General features: G+C 40.3%; 2 protein-coding genes across 4 annotated transcripts in view; both read left to right on the top strand.

Moving 5' to 3' along the window:
• Positions 1-21,124, top strand: part of Farp2 (FERM, ARH/RhoGEF and pleckstrin domain protein 2) — a 194,924-nt gene that overhangs the window by 42,544 nt on the left and 131,256 nt on the right. The window lies entirely within an intron of this gene.
• On the top strand, positions 7,483-8,602 carry LOC123460112 (non-histone chromosomal protein HMG-14). The gene has a single exon (XM_045147483.1). The coding sequence runs from the start codon at positions 7,505-7,507 to the stop codon at positions 7,808-7,810; it is 306 nt and encodes a 101-aa protein (XP_045003418.1). The 5' UTR covers positions 7,483-7,504; the 3' UTR covers positions 7,811-8,602.

The raw sequence follows: 21,124 nt of genomic DNA, 5'->3' as shown, positions 1-21,124 counted from the left end.
ATGTAGAAGGTTCCTCTTTTTCCACATCCCCGCCAACATTTATGATCATTCATTTTCATGATGGTGGCCAATGTGACAGGAGTGAGATGGAATCTCATTGTAGTTTTAATCTGCATTTCCCTGATGACTAGTGACATAGAACATGTTTTTAGATGCTTATATGCCATTCATATTTTTCCTTTGAGAACTCTCTATTTAGCTCCGTAGCCCATTTTTGTGATTGGCTTGTTTGATTCCTTATTAGTTAACTTTCTAAGTTCTTTGTATACCCTAGCTATTAATCCTCTATCAGATATATAGCTGGCGAAGATTTTTTCCCATTCTGTAGGTTGGGATTTGCCATTCTTAAATAAGCTATATTTTGGGCTTGTCATTTGTTTCCTCTTCTGTCATTCGTTAGGGAAGGGTCTTACATGGTTACAAGCTGACTTGGAACACTCAACAGAACAGAAGTCTTAGTCTTCTAGTTGACAGGATTAAGGGTGTGGGGCAACACATATCCTAAGGGACTGTGACTTTGTTATAGGATCTGGTTGTCATAATACCTACCCCTGCATACATACTGTGCTCTTTTTCATTAAATGTGTACATTGTAGTTACATTTTAGAATTGCTTTTATTTTGTTCCACTCAACCTACTTGAATAATCTCATAGCAGGCAACTAGGATCACTTTTGTAGTTACTCAGGCATCTAGGGTCACTTTTATAGCTACTCTGAGAGTCTCAAGAGCCATACCTGGTACCTTAAGCTCCTACCCTGAATATATATAACATCAGATTGATTGATACATCTAATAATACTGCAGCTAATTAGAAAATCCAAGCATTAAGTTAATCCAATATTCAAAAATATGTACATTATAACACAAGAAACACAAAAAATCAAGACAATATAAATCCACCAAAAAGTATTAATGCATGAGAAATGACCTCCAGTGAGAACGAGTTAGAGGAAATGCCTGAGAAAGATTTCAAAAGAATAATTATAAATATGTTCAAAGAAATCAAAGGAATCAAAGAAGACACAGGAAACCAATTTAGTGAATCGTATCATTTGAAATGATAATTTTGACTTCTTTTTTATTTGTATCACTTTTATTTTTACCTCTTGTCTTATTGCTATGGCTAAGACTTCCAGTACTATATTAAATTAAAGTGGAGAAAGTGGACACCCTTGTCTTGTTCATGATTGTAATAAAAATGCTTTAGTATTGTGTTATCTGTAGGTTTGTCATAAACAGCCTTTAGTATGTGGAGATATATTCCTCCTATATCCAGTTTTTTCAGGACTTTTATCATGAAAGGATATTGGGTTTTGTCAAATGCCTTTTCTGCATCTCTTGAGCTGATCATTTGATTTTTGTTCTTTAGTTTGTATATATGGTATATTACATTTATCGGTTTACATATGTTGAACCATCCTTGCATCTCTGGGATAAAACCCACCTGATCAGGGTGAATGATCTTTTTTTTAATTTTATTTTTACTTAATTGAGAGAGAATGAAGGAGAGAGAGGGGAGAAAAAGAGAGAGGGAGAAAGAGAAGGGGCTTGCCAGGGTCTCCAGTTCCTGCAAACAAATTCCAAAAACTTGTGTCACCTTGTGTATCTGGCTTACATGGGTCCTTTGGCTTCACAGGCAAGTACCTCAATCATTAAGCCATCTCTCCAGTCCTCATGAATGATCTTTTTGGTGGATTCCTTTATTTTCTTTCCCAGTATTTTGTTGAGAATTTTTGCATCTGTTCCTGCGGGAGACTGGTCTATTGCTTTATTCTTTTAAATATTATGTTTATTTATTTGAGAGAGTGAGAAAAGGAGAGAAAGAGTGAGAGAATGGGCACACCAGGGCCTCTGGCCACTGCAAGTGAACTCGAGATGCATGTGCACCTTTTGCATCTGGCTTACCTGGGTACTGGGGAAACAAACCTGGGTCCTTAGACTTTGTAGGCAAGTGACTTTAACCACTAAGCCATCTCTCCAGTTTTATTTTTTTGTTTTGACTTGATCTGTAAGATAGATGCACAAGGTAGTGTATGCATCTGGAGTTCATTTGCAGTGGCTAGAGGCCCTGGCATGCCCATTCTCTATCTGCATCTTTCTCTGAAATAATAAATAAAAAAAAATATTTATTTATTTATTTGTAGTGGGTAGGTGCCAGGGTCTGTTGCTGCTGCAAATGAATGCCTATCCAGCTTTATGTGGGTAGTTGGGCAGCTGAGCCCTGGCCAATAGGCTTTGTATGCAAATGCCTTTAACTGCTCAGCCATTTTTCTAACCCAAAAACTTCTATTATTTATTTATCTGGATTTTTGAGACAGGGTCTCAGTAACCCAGGCTGGTCTAGAACTCACTTTTTATATAGCTCAGGCTGGTTTCAAATTCAGCTACAAGATTAAGTGTTGATATACTTTAAAATATTTATTTATTTATTTATTTGAGAGAGAGAGAATATGGGCACACCAGGGTCTCTTGCCAGTGCAAACAAGCTCCAGATGCATGTACCACTAGTTGTACATGGGTACTGGGGAATCAAACCAGGGCCATCATGGTTTGCAAGCAAGCACCTTTAACCGGTACATGTCATCCATCTTCCCAGCCCCTTAAGTGCTGATTTAAACAACATATCAACAAGTGTAGTGGCCGACACCTATAATCCCACCTCTTAGGAAGTAGTGGCTGGAGGATCAAGAGTTTAACATCATTCACAACTACATAGCAAGTTTGATATCAGCTAGAGACCTGAGGCCCTGTCTCGAACACTCTCCCACACAAATACACACATACTTAATCTCACTTGTAAGTAGTAATTACTAGGATTTTTGATACTCTCATTTATAGAAACCATTTGCCAAAACAAACTTAGTTACTAGGTCTTTGTAAAGTAGTGCATGAAGTAAGATATGTTTTATGGATCTTTATATCGACTGTAATTAGATTCAAATACTTCTATGCATAAAGGGCATTTATTATTATACTGGTTTAAACAAGAGAAATCTTTATGGTGAGGTCAGGGTGGCACCTGTGTGAACATAGGCTTCAATTACATCCTATTTTAATTGACTTCTGACATTTATTTTAGTAATATTTGGTTATCCAAAGGTTGGACAGTGGCTGTTTTTCTGATCTAGTAAAGTTTTGATTTGTGTTTAGTTAAGTGAATGAATTTTTTGTTTTTGAACAGTGATTTCTAGCCTCAACTCTAGAGTCTTGATTTTGAGCCTTAAGTTTATTTTAAAACCATGTAAAAGAAAATTATGTATCATCATGTCTTGGTTATTCTAAACTATGGAGTAGAATTTATTTCAGCTGTGGTCTTGTCAGGTATAGACAGTGGCCAATTCTGAAATGAGAGATTCAGAGAGTGCCCAAGACTCCATTTAAAGGAAGCTATTCTAGATTTTAGAGGGTGGGATATCTAGGGCAGGTATATTTTTACCAATTCTTTTTTTGGGGGGTTGTTTTTTGTTTTTTCAAGGTAGGGTCTTGCTATAGCCCAGGCTGGCCTGGAATTCACTATGTAGTCTCTCAGGCTGGCTTGAACTCACAGGAATCCTCCTTCCTCAGCCTCTGGAGGGCTTGGATTAAAAGGTATACCATTATGCCCAGCCTCTACTTTTACTAATTCTTGACTCACTACTTTTAAGAACTAGGAGTTAATGTGAGTTTTAGCTTTTCTGTTACCTGAAATTTAGTATTATTAGCAAAATTGGTATTAAGTGATTAAAATAATACACTGGCTAGGGCTTTAGTTCAGTGGTAAGACATTTGCTAGCATGTCCAAGGCCCTGGGTTTGAATTTCAATATTATTCTCCCCCCTCCAATAAAAAAAAATAACAGAAATGGGATGGGTGTGATGTGCATGCCTTTAATCTCAGCACTCTAGAGGCACAGATGGGAGAATCACTGTGAATTCGAGGCCAGCCTGAAACTATTCAGTGAATTTCAGGTCAGTCTGGGCTACAGTGAGACCCTACCTCAAAAAACCCAAAACAAATAAAACAAAACAAACACCAGGAATGAACACTTGGGGAGGCAGGGGTTTGAGGCTAGCCTGGATTACATTCTAAGTACCAGTAGAGGTGACCAGACCTACAGAGTGGGACTATCTCAAAAGCAAAAACAAAACAAAAAAGACTCTTGATACAGTTTGGGTGTGTGAGGCCTTTCCCAACAAAGTGGTTGCCCAGTACCTTCACTGGAAAAAGGGGATCAATTTCTAATGAGCATATTCTTTGTTATTGCTACTCTATTTTCTCATTTTCCACTGTCTTTAGTATACTTACATTTTTTAGCACGGGCTTCCATTTTCTTTCTATTAAGAGAGAAGTAGTGGCTGGAAAGACAGCTTAGTGGTTAAGACACTTGCCTGAGAATCCAAAGAACTCAGGTTCTATTTCCCAGGACCCAAGTAAACCAGCTGCACAGGGTGGTGCATGCATCTGGAGTTTGTTTGCAGCAGCTGGAGGCCCTGGTATACCCATTCTCTGTATATATCTCCATCTTTCTCTCTCTCAAATAAATTAATGAAATGAAATTTAAAAAAGATTTGGAGATTAGTCTGGGGATATATCTCATGTGGCACAGTGTTTGCCTAGCATGCAGGAAGCCCTAGGTTTAATCCCCAGAACCACATAAACCAAATGTGGTGGCCCGTGCAATCCTAGCATTTAGGAGTTAGAGGCAGGAGAGTCATAAGTTCAAAGTTATCCTTGGCTATATAGGGAATTCAAGCTAGCCTGGGCTACATAAGACCCTTTCTCAAAGAAAAGAAAAATTGCAGAGACTTTATCTTAAATATGTGAGAAGAAAGAGGAGGACAGATTCTTACTTAAGTTCCGTGCTTGGTCTGGGGATATGGATAAGCTGTAAAACGTGCTTGCTTGCAAAGCCTATCAGCCTGGGTTCAGTTCCCCACTACCCACATAAAGCCAGAAGCACAAAGTGATATATCCATCTGGAGTACGCTTGCAGTGGCAAGAGGCCCTGGCATGCCCATATGTTCTCTCTGCCTCTTTCTGTCTCTCTCAAATAAATTAATAAAAATATATTTTTAAGTTGGTAGATGAAGAACGTCCTACTCCATTAAAACCTTAATGTTTTCAGGCTGGAGAGATGGCTTAGTGGTTAAGCGCTTGCTTGTTCATCCTAAGGACCCCGGTTCAAGGCTAGATTCCCCAGCACCCAAGTTAGCCATGTGCACAAGTGGGTGCATATGTCTGGAGTTAGTTTGCAGTGGCTGGAGGTCCTGGTGTGTACATTCTCGCTATCTGCCTCTCTGTCTCTGTGTCGCTCTCATATAAATAAATAAATAAAAATAAACAAAAAATTAAAAAGAAAAACTTAAAAGATTTCATTCTGGCCAGGAAAAATAGTAAAATTCCAGAAAGTATTGTAGACATATGTTTGTCATTGCTCCCACATGAGCATTCTAAATATGGAAAATAAACTGCTTAAAATTTACTTTGGTCTGACCTCGGAAGAAAAAGCTAGTAATTCAGCGTCTTAAATTTGGGGATAATGTAGGCATTTCACAAAGCTCATATGTGTTTCTAAGATGCATAACTATTATGTGACTCTGCTCTACATTTCAAAGCTATTATTTTGTCATGGATGATTGATCACTGTTTTTCTTTTCTTTCCTTTCCTTTCTATTTTTTTTCTTTTACTCAGACTTCTGGGAATGTGGTAGGATGGTATGTGTCAGAGACATGGATGTTCTTTTTTGTTTGTTTTCTTTTATTTATATATTTATATATTTATTTTTGTTTTTTTGAATAGGGTCTCACTCTAGCCCAGGATAGCCTCGAACTCAGACTGATCATCCTACCTCTGCCACCTGAGTGCTAGGATTAAAAGCATGTACCACCATGCTCAGCTCTGTTTGCTTTTTTTTTTTTTTTTTTTGAGATAGAGTCTTACACCAGCCCTGGAACTGGAACTCACTTTGTAGTTCTGAGCTGGACTCAAATTCACAGTGATCCTCTTATCTCTGCCTCCTGAATGCCAGGCTTAAGATGTGGACATTCTTTTTTTTTTTAATATATACAATTTATTTAATAAATTAATGTCATTCAAAATGCAGTGCCAGAACATCATGCAGTTGAACATGCTAGTAATAATGTTTATCATGAAGCACCTATTCTCATGTTAGATTGGCGGTGCCCCACTACTGCTAGTGGTTCCTGGGATTAATGCCACAGCAGCACTAGTTATCTGCTTTTCTGTACAACTAGTGCAGACAATTCCTGAACAGTTCACCTTCCTAATCCAACCCCCCACCCGCCCCACAACATACACACATCAGGTTAAAAAAAAAAAACCCAAAACACACTTAACAAATGTCTATACACAATCATTCTACAGTAATGCTTGTTATTAAATTAAGATGTAATGACCTGGTTAATCCACTCTAAATCTTTAAGATGAAGAACTACATCAGCAGCAGGTGGTGGTTATATGCATGAGCTAATGTTAATGTAATACAGAAAGTGGAGACATTTACTGATTAAAGCTCCACACAACTAAAGACCCGCACAATGAAGGACTAGCAATTTGTACTACAAGTCCAGCAACTTAAGTCCACATCTGGTAAATGACCAAATGACTGGACAACCTGTACTCTATGAAGACAAGTCTAAGCAGAAAAAGGATTCATGCGCCTAATGGCATGTGGTTAGATTGATCCTGCAGTCATAACGTTCCCTGTTGTAGGTTGCCTCTTTGCTGTTTTCACTGTGTCCTTAAATTGTCACTACTGAGAATGTCTACCAGTAGGTCATGTGAAAGCTGCATGGAAGCCTCCTGGTGGTACACAGCAGTGAATTTATGCTCCACCATTCTTTTAGCACTTTGTTTCAATTCTTCACAACTGAAGAGATCAGCAAAACTCAACAATCGCACACAATTTTCTGCATTAATTTTTTTTGATTAAATAATCCCGACAACGTTGTAACACATCTTTTACCTGTAGGAAGCAGGCTGTTTCATAAAGCTGTTCAACAGTGCTGTCATTTATTGTCAAGTTACCCGTGTATGCCTAAGTTATTATTATCTGTAAGGTGGCAGCATCCACATTTCTCAGGTGTACATGTGTCTGTTTGCTTTCACTTGGTCCACTCATGAACATGGCCCTGAAATAGGAGCTACATGTTGCAAGAACCATCTTATGACAAGGGAATTCAGTGCCCTCAACAATTAACACTATGTCAGTAAACAACTGTTGTTCATAGAATAATTTCAACTGTTCCAGCAAGGACACAGCATATTCAGAATTGATCTACTTCTCGTCTTGAGTGGACATGACTATATTCCATTAATATCCCCCAGAGCAGATTTGAAAAGTCAGTCCTGATGGAAGGTCAAATGAATACTTCAGAAATAATATCTGATGTCATCAAAAATGGCACATTCGGGGAGGCGGAGCGGCGGCGGCGGGCAGGCAGCGTAGCTTCGGGAAGGTTCTCGCACGCCCCGGCCCGCAGCATCCGCACGCGCCACCAAGATGCCCAAGAGGAAGGTGAGCTCGGCCGACGGCGCGGCGAAGGACGAGCCCAAGCGCAGGTCGGCCAGGCTGTCCGCGAAACCGGCTCCTGCGAAAGTGGAAGCGAAGCCAAAAAAAGCAGCGGGAAAGGATAAACCTTCAGACAAAAAAGTGCAAGCAAAAGGGAAGAGGGGAGCAAAGGGCAAGCAGGCTGAAGTGACTAAGCCAGAGACTAAAGAAGACCTACCTGCCGAGAACGGAGAGGCAAAGAGCGAGGAGAGTCCAGCCTCTGAGGAAGCGGGAGAGGAAGACGCCAAGGCTGAGTAGTCATCCACCGTGTCCATCAGCATCCCTGTCTCCTTCTTGTACAATCCAGAGGAATATTTTTTATCAACTATTTTGTAAATGCAAGTTTTTTAGTAGCTCTAGAAACATTTTTTAAAAGGAGGGAATCCCACCTCATCCCATTTTTTAAGTGTAAATGATTTTTTTTAAGAGGTGAAATCATTTGCTGGTTGTTTATTTTTTGGTACAACCAGAAAATAGTGGGATATTGAATTATGGGAAGCTTTGACTGTCTTGGGTGTCAGCTTAACATTCCATAGGTGGGGGGTTAGTTTTATATCCTACAATACAAAGCATACTAAATGGCAATTTGGAGTCACATTTGTGCATTTAATATGTCTTGAATATTTTCAATTACTCCTAGTCTGTGTTTTTAGTAGAGCCGTTTCCTAAGAAAAAAAACAAAAAACCACTCCTTGGTCACTGCCCTGTTGTCAGCACTGTGTGCCTCTGTGACATCTCTAGTAGTGGTAGTCCAGTGTTCTTAATAATTTTGATAACGTACTGTGAAAGATGAAAAATTTGCATTTGCAGTGTGTATGATACTAAAATTGTGAACCAGTGGGAGTTGAGTAGAGATTGTGAGCATTTGAAGGTGTTTGTACACGAGAGCCTAATAAGGAAAAATGCCTCTAAGATTGAAGCTGGGTGTCACTGGAATAACTTCTAAAGAAACAATACATGGTCTTTAGATTTTTGGTACGTGTGTTAAGACTTGTGTACAATTGAAATGTTTGTGTACTGTTCCTCAGCACCAATAAAAGTATGAAAATACTAAAAAAAAAATGGCACATTCACTAATGAGTATTTTGTCGCAGGCTTAAATCTTTCCTAGGTCATCCTGTGTTAATTAGGTTCCTCAGAGTTTTTCAACAGTCTCCAGGTGCCTGTTCAAAACTGCAATTATTCAGCCCGTCAGTAAAAGAGAAAAATATGGGAGGTAGATTTTGTGGCAACATCTTATGTTCAGTGGATCCTCTGGAAAACCGGGGTGGGGGTCTCGCTTCCGCCTCCCGCCTAGGCTAGCGCAGCCGCTGCCGGACATTCTTATTCTTAGTCATTCAGATAGTGGTATTGCAGTTCTTAGTGCCCCCTCACCCACCTAACTTGCACACATGCAAGCAGAAGTACTATAGTGCAATCTGTTAGAACAGAAAGTATTGATGACTGACGAAATAGGTGACTGAATGGAAAAGAATGAGAAAATGTCTTCTTGCAGATCCTGAGGCCCTAGAAAATCCCTTAACCACAGCTTTTTCTTTTAAATTTTTTGTTTATTTTTATTTGGGAGCAACAGAGAGAGAAAGAGGCACAGAGAGGGGGGGGGGGAGAATGGGCGCAACAGGGTTTCCAGCCACTACATACGAACTCCAGATGCATGTACCCCTTGTGTATCTGGCTAACATGGGTCCTGGGGAATCGAGCCTTGAACTGGGTCCTTAGGCTTCACAGTCAAGCACTTAACCACTAAGCAATCACTCCAGCCCAGCTTTTTAAAAAAAAATCTTTAAAAAAATATTGTATTTTTATTTATTTGACAGAGAAAGAGGGGGAGGGAGAGAGAGAGAATGAGAATGGGTGTGCCAGGGCCTCCAGCCACTGCAGATGATCTCCAGACATGTGTGTCCCCTTGTGCATCTGGCTAATGTGGGTCCTGGTGAATCAAACCTGGGTCCTTTGGCTTTGCAGGCAATTGCCTTAACCGCTAAGCTATCCCTCCAGCGCAACCACAGCTTTATTAAGGAGAAGGCTACGGTGGTTCAGGAACTCAGCAGAGGGTATAGAAATGAAGCTTGTTGGTTAGATCCAGTTTCATATATATATATATATATATATATATATATATATATATATATATATATATATATATAATGTTTTTTTTTTGAGGTAGGGTCTCACTCTAGCCCAGGCTGACCTGAAATTAATTATGTAGTATCAGGGTGGCCTAGAACTCATGGTGATCCTCCTACCTCTGCTTCCTGAGTTCAAGTGCTGGGATTAAAGGTGTGTGCCACAACACTTGGCAGAGAGAGAGAAAAAAATGGGCACACCAGGGCCTCTAGCTGCTACAAATGAACTCTAGATGCATGTACCATTTTGTACATCTAACTTTACATGGGTCCTGAGGAATTGAACTCTGGTCATTAGGTTTTGCAGGCAAGCGCCTTAACTGATGAGCCACTTTTCCAGCCCTTAGATCCAGTTCCTTCCTTCCTTCCTTCCTTCTTTCCTTCCTTCCTTCCTTCCTTCCTTCCTTCCTTCCTTCCTTCCTTCCTTTCTCTCTTTCTCTTTTTCTGAAACAAAGTAAAAGTTTTATTCGGGAAGGACACAGGCTGCCAGGCTGGCTTGTGAGAGACAAGCATAGCCTCATATACATTTATTTCTTTCTGTTTCTCAATTCTTAAAATCATCCATGATTATAAAAAATATCCCATGGTAATACCCTCCCTCCATCCACTTTCGCCTTTGAAATTCCATTCTCCACCATATTCCCTTCCTATCTCAATCAGTCTGTCTTTTATTTTGATGTCATGATCTTTTCCTTCTCTTATGATGATCTTGTGTAGGTAGTGCCAGGCATTATGAGGTCTTGGATATCCAGGCCATTTTATGTCTGGAGGGAGCACGTTGTAAGGAGTCCTACCCTTCCTTTGGCTCTTACATTCTTTCCACCACCTCTTTCACATTAGACCCTGAGCCTTGAAAGATGTGATCGAGATATTACAGTACTGAGCACTCCAGTCACTTCAGCACCATGATACCTTCTGAGTCGTCCCAAGGTCACTGCCATCTGAAAAGAGAAGATTCTCTACCAAAAGTGAGAGTAGCATTAATATAAGGGTATGAATATTAAGAGAAGTGTTTACTGGGCAGTTTGATAAACATAGTATATACATGTATCCAGACATCAGCAGATGTTATTCCCCTAGAGCTCATGACTACCCCTGTTGTAAGTTTTCAGTAACAGGGATGTATTCCCTCCCATGGAGTAGGCCTCCAGTCCAATTAGAGGGCAGTTGGTTTCCACCATGATAGACGTGCCACTATTGTACCAGTTGGCTCATTTGACCTGGCTGGCTGAATATAAGGCTTGCAGTGTCCACTGTTGAGTATCTTCACTGGTGATATCTTTTTCTCCCAATGAACTTCATGTAGAATGGCTTCTTCCAGCTTTCTGTCAGCTGGTCTACATGGAGGAGGTTATCAGCTCAGCTCCAGCAGGATTTCTCAGTGGCCTTACGGCCCAAGTATGTGGAGTCTTCAGCAATAGGGTCTTACCATCTATTCCTGGTGGGAAACCAAGGACCTCAGCAATGGCCTATAATGTTTTGGGGGCATCAGGGACCTCCCTGGCCAACAACTCACTGGAAGGTATCCCCTGGCTCTGAAAATTTTCTAGCAACGATCTACAGCTCCTGTATAGTTTTCATTGTAGAGATGCTTTACTTCCTTGGTTAGGTTTATTCCAAGGTACTTTATTTTCTTTGATGCACTTGTGAATGGGAGTGATTCTCGGATTTCATCCTCTGTGTGTTTGTTGGCAACATATAGGAAGGCTACTGATTTCTGTGTATTTATTTTGTATCCTGCTACATGGCTGTAGGTGTTTATCAGCTCTAACAATTTGCTGGTAGAGCCTTTAGGGTCCTTTATATATAGAATCATGTCATCTACAAATAATGATAAGTTGATCTCTTCTTTTCCAATTTGTATACCTTTTATGTGTGTCTCTTGCCTTATTGCTATGGCTAAGACTTCCAGTACTATATTAAATAAAAGTAGGGAAAGTAAACACCCTTGTCTTGTTCCTGATTTTAGTGGAAAAGCTTCCAGTTTTCCCCAATTTAGTAATATGTATATGTTGGCTGTAGGTTTGTCATAAATGGCTTTTTTTTTTTTTTTTTTTTTTGGTTTTTCGAGTTAGGGTCTCACTCTAGCCCAGGCTGACCTGGAATTCACTATGGAGTCTCAGTGTGGCCTCGAACTCATGGCGATCCTCCTACCTCTGCCTCCCAAGTGCTAGGATTAAAAGTGTGCACCACCATGCCCGGCATAAATAGCCTTTATTATATTGAGATATGTTCCTTCTATTCCCAGTCTTTATAGGACTTTTATCATGAAGGGATGTTGGATTGTGTCAAATGCTTTCTCTGCATCTAATGAGATGATCACGTGATTTTTGTCCTTTAGTCCATTTATACAGTGTATTACGTTTATCGATTTGCATACGTTGAACCATCGCTGCATCTCTGGGATAAAGCTTATTTGGTCAGAGTGAATGATCTTTTTGATATATTCTTGTATTCTGTTTGCCAATATTTTGTTGAGAATTTTTTCATCTATGTTCATGAAGGAGAATGGTCTGTAATTTTCTTTTTTTGTTCTATCTTTGCCTGGTTTTGATATCATGGTGATGCTGGCTTCATAGAAGGAGTTTGGTAGGATTCCTTCATTTTCTAATTTATGGAAAAGCTTAAGAAGCAGTTATTTCTTCCCTAAAGGTATGGTAAAATTCAGCAGTGAATCCATCAAGGCCTGGACTTTTTTTAGTTGGGAGATTTTTGATAACTGCTTAGATGTCCATAGTCTATTTAAGTGATTAATCTCATCTTGATTTAATTTAGGTAGGTCATATAAATCAAGGAAATCATCCATTTCTTTCTGATTTTCATACTTTGTGGAGTATATGCTTTTATAGTATATCCCCTATGTTTTTTTGAATTTCTCTGGTATCTGTTGTGTGGTTACCATTTTCATCTCTAATTTTATTAATTTGTGTCTCTTCTCTCTTTCTTTTGGTCAGATTTGCTAAGGGTTTGTCAATCTTTTTTGTCCTTTCAAAGAACAAAGTCTTTGTTTCATTGATTTTTTTGGATTTTTTTTTCCTATTTCATTAATTTCTGCCCTAATCTTTATTATTTCTTCCCGTCTACTGATTTTTGGTTTGCCTTGTTCTTCTTTTTCCAAGGCTTTAAGGTGAAGCATTAGGTCATTTACTTTTGACCTTTCTAATTTTTTAATATAGGCTCTTAACACCATAAATTTACCTCTTAGGACTGCCTTTATTGTATCCCAGAGATTTTGCTATGTTGTGTTCTCATTATCATTTGACTCTATAGCTTTTTTTATTTCCTTCTTGATTTCTTCATTGACCCATTCATCATGTAGTAGAGTGTTGTTTAGTTCTCATGATTCTGTGTATGCTATACAGCCTTTCTTGCTATCAATTTGTAGTTTGATTCCATTGTGGTCAGAGAGAATGCAAGGAATTATTTCAATTTTCTTGAATTTGTTAAGATTTGCTTTGTGTCCTAATATATGGTCTATTTTAGAGAATGTTCCATGTGCTGCTGAAAATAATGCATATTCTGCAGCATTTGGATGAAATGTCCTGTATATATCTGTTAGATCCATTCCCTCTATGACCTCATTTAGTCCAGATGCCTCTCTGTTTATTTTTTCCCCAGGATGACCTGTCAATTGAGGAGAGTGGGTTGTTGAAGTCACCCACTACCACTGTATTTGGTGTTATCTGTGATCTTAGTTCTAATAGCGTTTGTTTGTTTGTTTGTTTGTTTGTTTTTTTGTTTGTTTGATGAATTTGGGGGCCCCCATGTTAGGTACATATATGTTTAGGATTGTAATGTCCTCCTGTTGGAGTGTGCCTTTAATCAATATAAAGTGACCTTCCTTTTCTTTCTTTTTTTTTTAAATTATTTATTTATTTATTTGAGAACGACAGACACAGAGAGAAAGACAGCTAGAGGGAGAGAGAGAGAGAGAGAATGGGCACGCCAGGGCTTCCAGCCTCTGCAAACGAACTCCAGACGCGTGCGCCCCCTTGTGCATCTGGCTAACGTGGGACCTGGGGAACCGAGCCTTGAACCGGGATCCTTAGGCTTCACAGGCAAGCGCTTAACCGCTAAGCCATCTCTCCAGCCCCCTTTTCTTTCTTAACAAATGGTGGACTACCTTGTCAGATATTAGGATAGCAACCCCTGCTTGTTTTCTAGGTCCATTTGCTTTGAAACACTGTTTTCCAACCTGTCACCCTAAGATAGTGTCCATCCTTTGTAGAAAGGAGGGTTTCTTGGAGGCAACAAATTGAAGGATCCTGCTTTTTAACCCAGTCTGTGAGCCTATGCCTTTTGGTTGAGGCATTGAGGCCGTTGATATTAAGAGATAATATTGAAAGGTGTGCATTTATTTTTGCCATTTTTTGTAGTTCTTCGGGTTTTACCTTTGCTCTCTTGTGTTAACTAGTATTTGAGTATTGTTTATTTTTTTCCAGGTTCCTTGTAAGTGTTCTTTTCTTTCTCTTCAGCATGGAAGATTCTTTTTTTTTTAATATTTTATTTTTATTTATTTATCTGACAGAGAAAGAGGGGGAGAGAGAATGGGTGCAACAGGGACTCCAGCCACTGCAAACGAACAGACACATGCGCCCCCTTGTGATCTGGCTAACGTGGGACCTGGGGAATAGAACTTAGGTCCTTTGCCTTTGCAGGCAAATGCCTTAACCGCTAAGCCATTCCTCCAGCCAGCATGGAGGATTCTTTCAAGTATTTTCTATCGAGCTTGTTTTGTGTTCAAATATTCCTTTAGCCTGCTTTTGTTGTGGAATGTCCTTATTTCTCTGTCTATTTGAATGGATAGCTTTGCAGGATAAAGTAACCTTGGTTGACAGTTGTTATCTTTCAGAACTTGGAATATATCACTCCACGCCCTTCTGGCTTTTAAAGTTTGTGTTGAGTAATCTGCTGTAACTCTGATAGGCTTGCCTTTGTAGGTAACTTGATTTTTCTGTCTAACAATTTTCAATATTTTTTCTTTGGTCTGTGTGTTTGACAGTTTGATTATAACATGGAGAGGAGAGGTTCTTTTCCAGGTTTTGTCTGGCTGGTGTACTAAAGGATTCCTGTATCTGCAGTAACACCTCTTTCCCAATTTGGGGGAAGTTTTCTTCTATGATTTTGTTGAAGACGCCTATTATGCCTTTAGAGTGAAATTCTTCTCCTTCTACTATGCCCTGAATTCTTATGTTTGATCTTTTCATAGTGTCCCGAATATCTTGAAATTCCCACTCATACTTTTCTATAAGTTTGTCTTTCTCTTTGTTGGACTGTATTTGATCTGCCACCTGGTCTTCTAGCTTAGATATTCTGTCTTGTCCTTCATCCATTCTACTGGTGAGATTTTCTACAGAGTTTGTTTATTTCATTAACTGTGTTCTTTATTGCTAGTAATTCTGACTGGTTTTTCTTTATTATTTCTATTTCCTTATTGTGTCTAGGATTGACCTCTTTATTTCATTAAATTGGCATCCTGTGCCTTCTTTGATTCCTTTGATTTCTTCTTTGACTTTTTTGAACATATTTGTAATCAATCTTTCGGAAACTTTCTCAGGCATTTCCTCTAACTTGTTCTCACTGGAGGTCATTTCTGATGCATTAATACTTTTTTGTGGATTATATTGTCTTGATTTTTTGTGTTTCTTGTGTTATAATGTATATATTTTTGCATCCTGGATTATTTAATGATTGGATTTTCTAGTTATCTGGGTATTATTAGATGTATCAATCAATCTAATGTTATATATCATCAGGGTAGGAGCTTAAGGTGCTAGGTGTGGCTCTCAAGACTCAGAGTATCTACAAAAGTGACCCTAGTTGTTGGGTTTGCCTGCTATGAAAGTATTCAAGTAGGCTGAGTAGAACAAAATGCAGATAGTTTCTAAAATTTAACTAAACAATGTATACTTTCAGTGAAAAACAGCACAAATTATTTATCCAAGAGTAGATATTATGATAACCTGATTCTCTGTCCCTTAGGCTATGTGGTATTCCACCCACTCCCTTAATCCTGACAAGGAGGTTAAAATTTCTGTCTGTTGAGGGTTCCAAGTCAGCTTGTGACCAGATGAGACCCTTCCCTAATGTGTAACAGAAGAGGAAACAAAGCCACTATTAATCAAGAAGCAACAAATAACAAGCCCAAAATGTAGCTTATTTAAGAATGGCAAATATTACTATTCATCAGATTTAACACATAATTTATGCTGATATGGAAGGTGCAATTAGCACTTCTGGTTCAGGCCTATATACCAGGTTTATTAGGCAGGTACAGACCTGGTGTAATCTCATTTACTTTTTGGGATGATTTTGGTCTCAATTATGCTGTGCTACTGCTTGGGTCCCTCTGGTGCCCTATGGGTTCTACTACGCTGGTCAGGTGGCTGGATCAGTGCTCTGTTTGCTGGAGCTGGGCACTGGTGGGGGGGGAGGGGAGGCTGCTGCTGATGGCTGTAGTTCTTTCGCTGGTTCATGTGTTCCTCTACCTTGTCATCTCCTCCTCCGTTGTTCACTGCTGTTCTCCCTTCACGTTTCTTGAGTTTGCGGAGAGCCCGGGTGTGAGTGGAAAATCCCCTCACCTGGCTTTTCCTGTGGCTCAAGCCGAGCCTGGCAGTGTGGTCTGCAGACCTGGCTCTGCTGATGCTGGAGCTGTTTCTGCCGGCCTATGTGGGCTCTGGGTCTCTCCTATTTCTCCGCTGCTGTTTCAACTTCCTATACGCCTCACTTTTGAGTAAAAGTGTGTATTTTGCAGTTTTGTTTTTTTTTTTTTTTGGCTTTCCCCCCTCCATAGACTGCTTTGGTGTGGTTCCTACACCACCATCTTAACTGGAAGTGATCCAGTTTCTTTAACTGTGGGTCATAAAATGTGTCTGTGTATTTGAATTGGGGGTCTTGAGAATTTTGGTAACAGTATAAGTTTCTGAATGCACAGAGATCAAAAAGTAAGTTAAGCCACCCATGGTGGTGCAAATCTTTAATCTCAACACTTTGGAGGCAGAGGTAGGAGGATTGCTGTGAGTTCAAGACCACCCTGAAACTACACAGTGAATTCCAGGTCAGCCTGGGCTACAGTGAAACCCAACCTCAAAAATAAATAAATAAATAAAATCTGAGCTGAGGTTTTTCAAGGCAGTATTTGTTTTTGTGGCACAATGGTAGATGCAATGCAAAATGTGCTCAGAACCAAGGGTGCAAATGAAGTTCCACAAATAAACAAGGTAAACACTGCTGGAAACATCTTGGACTCTTGATTTAATTAAATTAAGTTAATTTATTTATTTATTTTTGGTTTTTCAAGGTAGGGTTTTGCTCTAGCCCAGGCTGACCTGGAATTCACTGTGTAGTCTCAGGGTGTCTTTAACTCACAGTGATCCTCCTACCTCTGCCTCTCGGGTGCTGGGATTAAAGGTGTGTGCCACCATGCCCAGCTTTCAGCTCAGATTCTAGACTACTGTATTTTATGAATTGCAGAGTTTTGCTGTACATACAGAGTTTTCTGCTCTTACAAAAACATAATGACCTAATTATGGAAAATTAAGTCCTTCAGCTGGTATCAAATTAGTGTATCTTTGAATTTTATTCTGTTAGGATGTTTGATTTAAAAAATATTTATGGTGTTCTTTCTTTATATTTTACTTTTTATTTATGTGTGAGAGAGAAAGTGGCAGAAAGGAGAGAGCCGAGAGAATGGGTGCACCAGGGCCTCCAGCCACTACAAACGAAATCTAGGTGTATGTGCCACCTTGTATATCTGGCTTATGTGGGTCCTAGGAAATCAAACCTGTGTCCTTTGGCTTTGCAGACAAGTGCCTTAACCGCTAAGCCATCCTTTCAGCTTAGGCTGTTTGATTTTTTAAAAAATATTTTTATTAGCCAGGCATGGTGGCACATGCCTTTAATCCCAGCACTCGGAAGGTAGAAGTAGAGGGAGTGCCATGAGTTCAAGGCTACCCTGAGATACATAGTGAATTCCAGGTCAGCCTTAGGTACAGTGAGACCCTACCTTGAAAATACCCCCCCAAAAAAAATTATTTAAGTTGGGTGTGGTGACACACGCCTTTAATCCCAGCACTTGGGAGGCAGAAGTAGGATAGCTGTGAGTTTGAGGCCACCCTGAAACTACATAGTGAATTCCAGGTGAGCCTGGGCTAGAACGAGACCCTATCTCGAAAACCCAAGGAAAATTTTTAAAAATTTATATGTGTGTATGTATGTGTGTACTATACATAACTTGCTGCTGCAAATTATCCAGATGTCTGCACCTTTTTGCATCTGGCTTTATTTTGGTGCTGGGGAATCAGACCTGGGCCACGAGCCATTTTCCCCAGCCCAGAATGTTTATTTTAAAAATTGCTGTTTGAAGCTGGGCATGGTGGTGCATGGCTTTAATCCTAGCACTTGGGAGGCAGAGATAGAAGGACTGTGTGAGTTCGAGGCCATCCTGAGACTCCATAGTGAATTCTAGGTCAGCCTGGGTTAGAGTGAGACCCTACCTTGAAAAACTAAAAAAAGAAAAAAACAATGCTATTTGAGTTGCTGACTTGTTTCATTAAAGAAAGAAAATCAGGCTGGAAAGATAGTTTAGTGGTTAAGATGCTTGCCTGCAAACCTAAGAACCTAGGTTCAACTGCCCAGAACCCATGTAAGCCAGATGCTCATGGTGGTGCATGTGTTTAGAGTTTGTTTACAGTTGCAGGAAGGCCTTGTGCACCCATTCTCTGTGTGTATATGTGTTAAATAAATAAAAATGAAATACTTTAAAAAATATCAGGACTGGAGAGTGATTAAGGTACTTGCCTGCAAAGCCAAAGGACCCAGGTTTGATTCCCCAGGATCCACGTAAGCCAGATTCACAAGGTGACACATAAGTCTGGAGTTCATTTGCAGTAGCTAGAGGCCTTGGTGCACCCATTCTCTGTCTTTCTCTATCTGCCCCCCATCTCCCTGTCTTTCAAGTAAATAAACAAATAAGTAAATAATCAGGGCTACAGAGATTGCTTAGTGGTTAAGGTGCTTGCCTGCAAAGTGAAAGGACCCAGGTTTGATTAGCCGGGTGTGGTGGCACCTTTAATCCCAACACTCAGGAGGCAGAGGTAGGAGGATCCCCATGAATTTGAGGCCACCCTGAGACTACATAGTGAATTCCAGTTCAACCTGGGCTAATGAGACCCTGCCCTGAATCCCCATACTCCCCAAATATCATTAAATCAATTCATAAAAACACTGAAATGCTCTGTATCTTGAAGTGTCAAATATTCAGCCAAGATTTAATTTTTTCATTTTTTGTGTATAGTTTGTATATGTTTGAGTGTTTCTGTGTGTGTGAGCATGTATGTGTGTGCAGGTGCGTGTTGTGTGTAGTGGCCAGAGGTTAATGTTTTCATGTATTGTATTTCTTAAAATTTATGTAATTAATTTATTTATTAAAGAGAGAATGGGTGGGCCAGGGCCTCCAGCCACTGCAAACAAATTCCAGATATATGCATCACCATGTGCATTCGGCTTACATGGGTATTGGGAAATTGAACCTAGGCCCTTGGGCTTCACAACCAAGCACCTTAACCACTAAGCTATCACTCCAGCCCTATTGCTTGTTTTTTTTTTTAATTATTTATTTATTTGAGAGCGACAGACACAGAGAGAAAGACAGGTAGAGGGAGAGAGAGAGAATGGGCGCGCCAGGGCTTCCAGCCTCTGCAAACAAACTCCAGACGCGTGCGCCCCCTTGTGCATCTGGCTAACGTGGGACCTGGGGAACCGAGCCTCGAACCAGGGTCCTTAGGCTTCACAGGCAAGCGCTTAACCGCTAAGCCATCTCTCCAGCCCTTGCTTGGTTTTTTGAGAGAGGGACTCATATTGAACCTGAAGCTCACCAGTTTGGCTAAACCAAATTAGCCAGCGAGTCCCTTTGAGCCTTCTGTCTCCACCTCCCTAGCACTGGAATTTCAGGTGCATACCACCACACCTGGTGGTGTAGTCAGGTTTGCATTGCTGGTAGAAATCACCCAATCAAGAGCAGCTTGTGGGAAAAACAGGTTTATTTTGGCTTACAGGTTCAAGGGGAAGCTCCACGATAGCAGGGGGAAATGGTGGCATGACCAGAGGGTGAACATCAACCTCTTGCCAACACCAGGTGGGCAATAGCAACAGGAGAGTGTGCCAAACATTGGCATGGGGAAACTGGCTATAACACCCATAAGCCCACCCCCAACAATACACCACCTCCAGGAGGCTTCAATTTCCAATTGCCATCTGCTGGGGAATCTAGCATCCAGCACATCTAAGTTTATGGGGGACACCTGAATCAAACCACCACATTCTGAACCTGACCCCCATAAACTGATATCCATACATGTAGGGCTGAGGAAATGGCTTAGCAGTTAAGGTGCATGCCTGCAAAGCCTAAGGACCCTAGTTCGATTCCCCAGGACCCACATAAGCCAGATGCACAAGGTGGCACATGCATCTGGAGTTCATTTCCAGTGGCTGGAGGCCCTAGCGCACCCATTCTCTCTTTCTCTCTATCTGCCTCTTCCTCTCTCTCTAAATAAATAAATAAATAAATAAAATATTTTTTAAAAAAGACATACATGATGTAAAATATAATGCATTCAATCCAACTTTAAAAGTCCCCATAGTTTTTATCATTTCCAGTGATGTTCATATATCCCCTTCATCCAAGATCTTTTAACTGAGCCATAATACCAAAAAATCCCCCCAAAAACCATAATGGCACAGAATAAACATTCACACTGCAAAAGATGGCATTGGGCATAGCAAAGAAATATTCAGCCAATACAAGATTTAAAACAACCAGGGCAAACATCAAACTCCGTAGTTTCGAGTCCAACAACTCTAGCTAGTGATAAGACTCCAAGTTCAATAATTCTAAACAGCAACAAGTCTGTGGAGTTCCAATTCTGCCCCTCCCGCTAGGCTATTCACAGTCCTGGAAAACTTTATCAGGGCCAGCAGCTTTCCTCAGCAGCCATCTTGTGATCCTGGCATCTCCACTGGGTCTCCACTGAAATCCATGGTTCATCCTCATGGCTCTATTGGGTCTCCATGCAGGGATCCAGCAAACCTGCTTTATAATGCCCATGGCCATTTCCAGAACACAAGACCACGTTTCAAACTCAATGACCCTCTTTCCTGCATTTTTTATACTCCACAATACCAGGTTGGGTGCCAATTTGTTAATCCTGGGGAGAATAAAGCCAACTTTGAAGAACAGGACACTCTTTGAGCACTCTGGCCCCTTAAAAAGAGTCTACATTCTTCCCATTGATCCAGTGCAGGTCAGCCGGCCCAATCTCAATGGTTGTCATCTCAAACAATTTGCAGGTGAACAGGCAGCAGTTTGTGCCCAAAGATTTCATTTTTTTTCTGTGCCCTATCCTATGCTCACACCAGTCCATTTCTTGCAACCCTGCACAACCCAGTT

The sequence above is a fragment of the Jaculus jaculus genome, chromosome 4, assembly GCF_020740685.1.
Source record: "Jaculus jaculus isolate mJacJac1 chromosome 4, mJacJac1.mat.Y.cur, whole genome shotgun sequence".
Taxonomy (NCBI): Eukaryota; Metazoa; Chordata; class Mammalia; order Rodentia; family Dipodidae; genus Jaculus; species Jaculus jaculus.
This window is presented reverse-complemented; position numbering and strand designations above follow the sequence as displayed.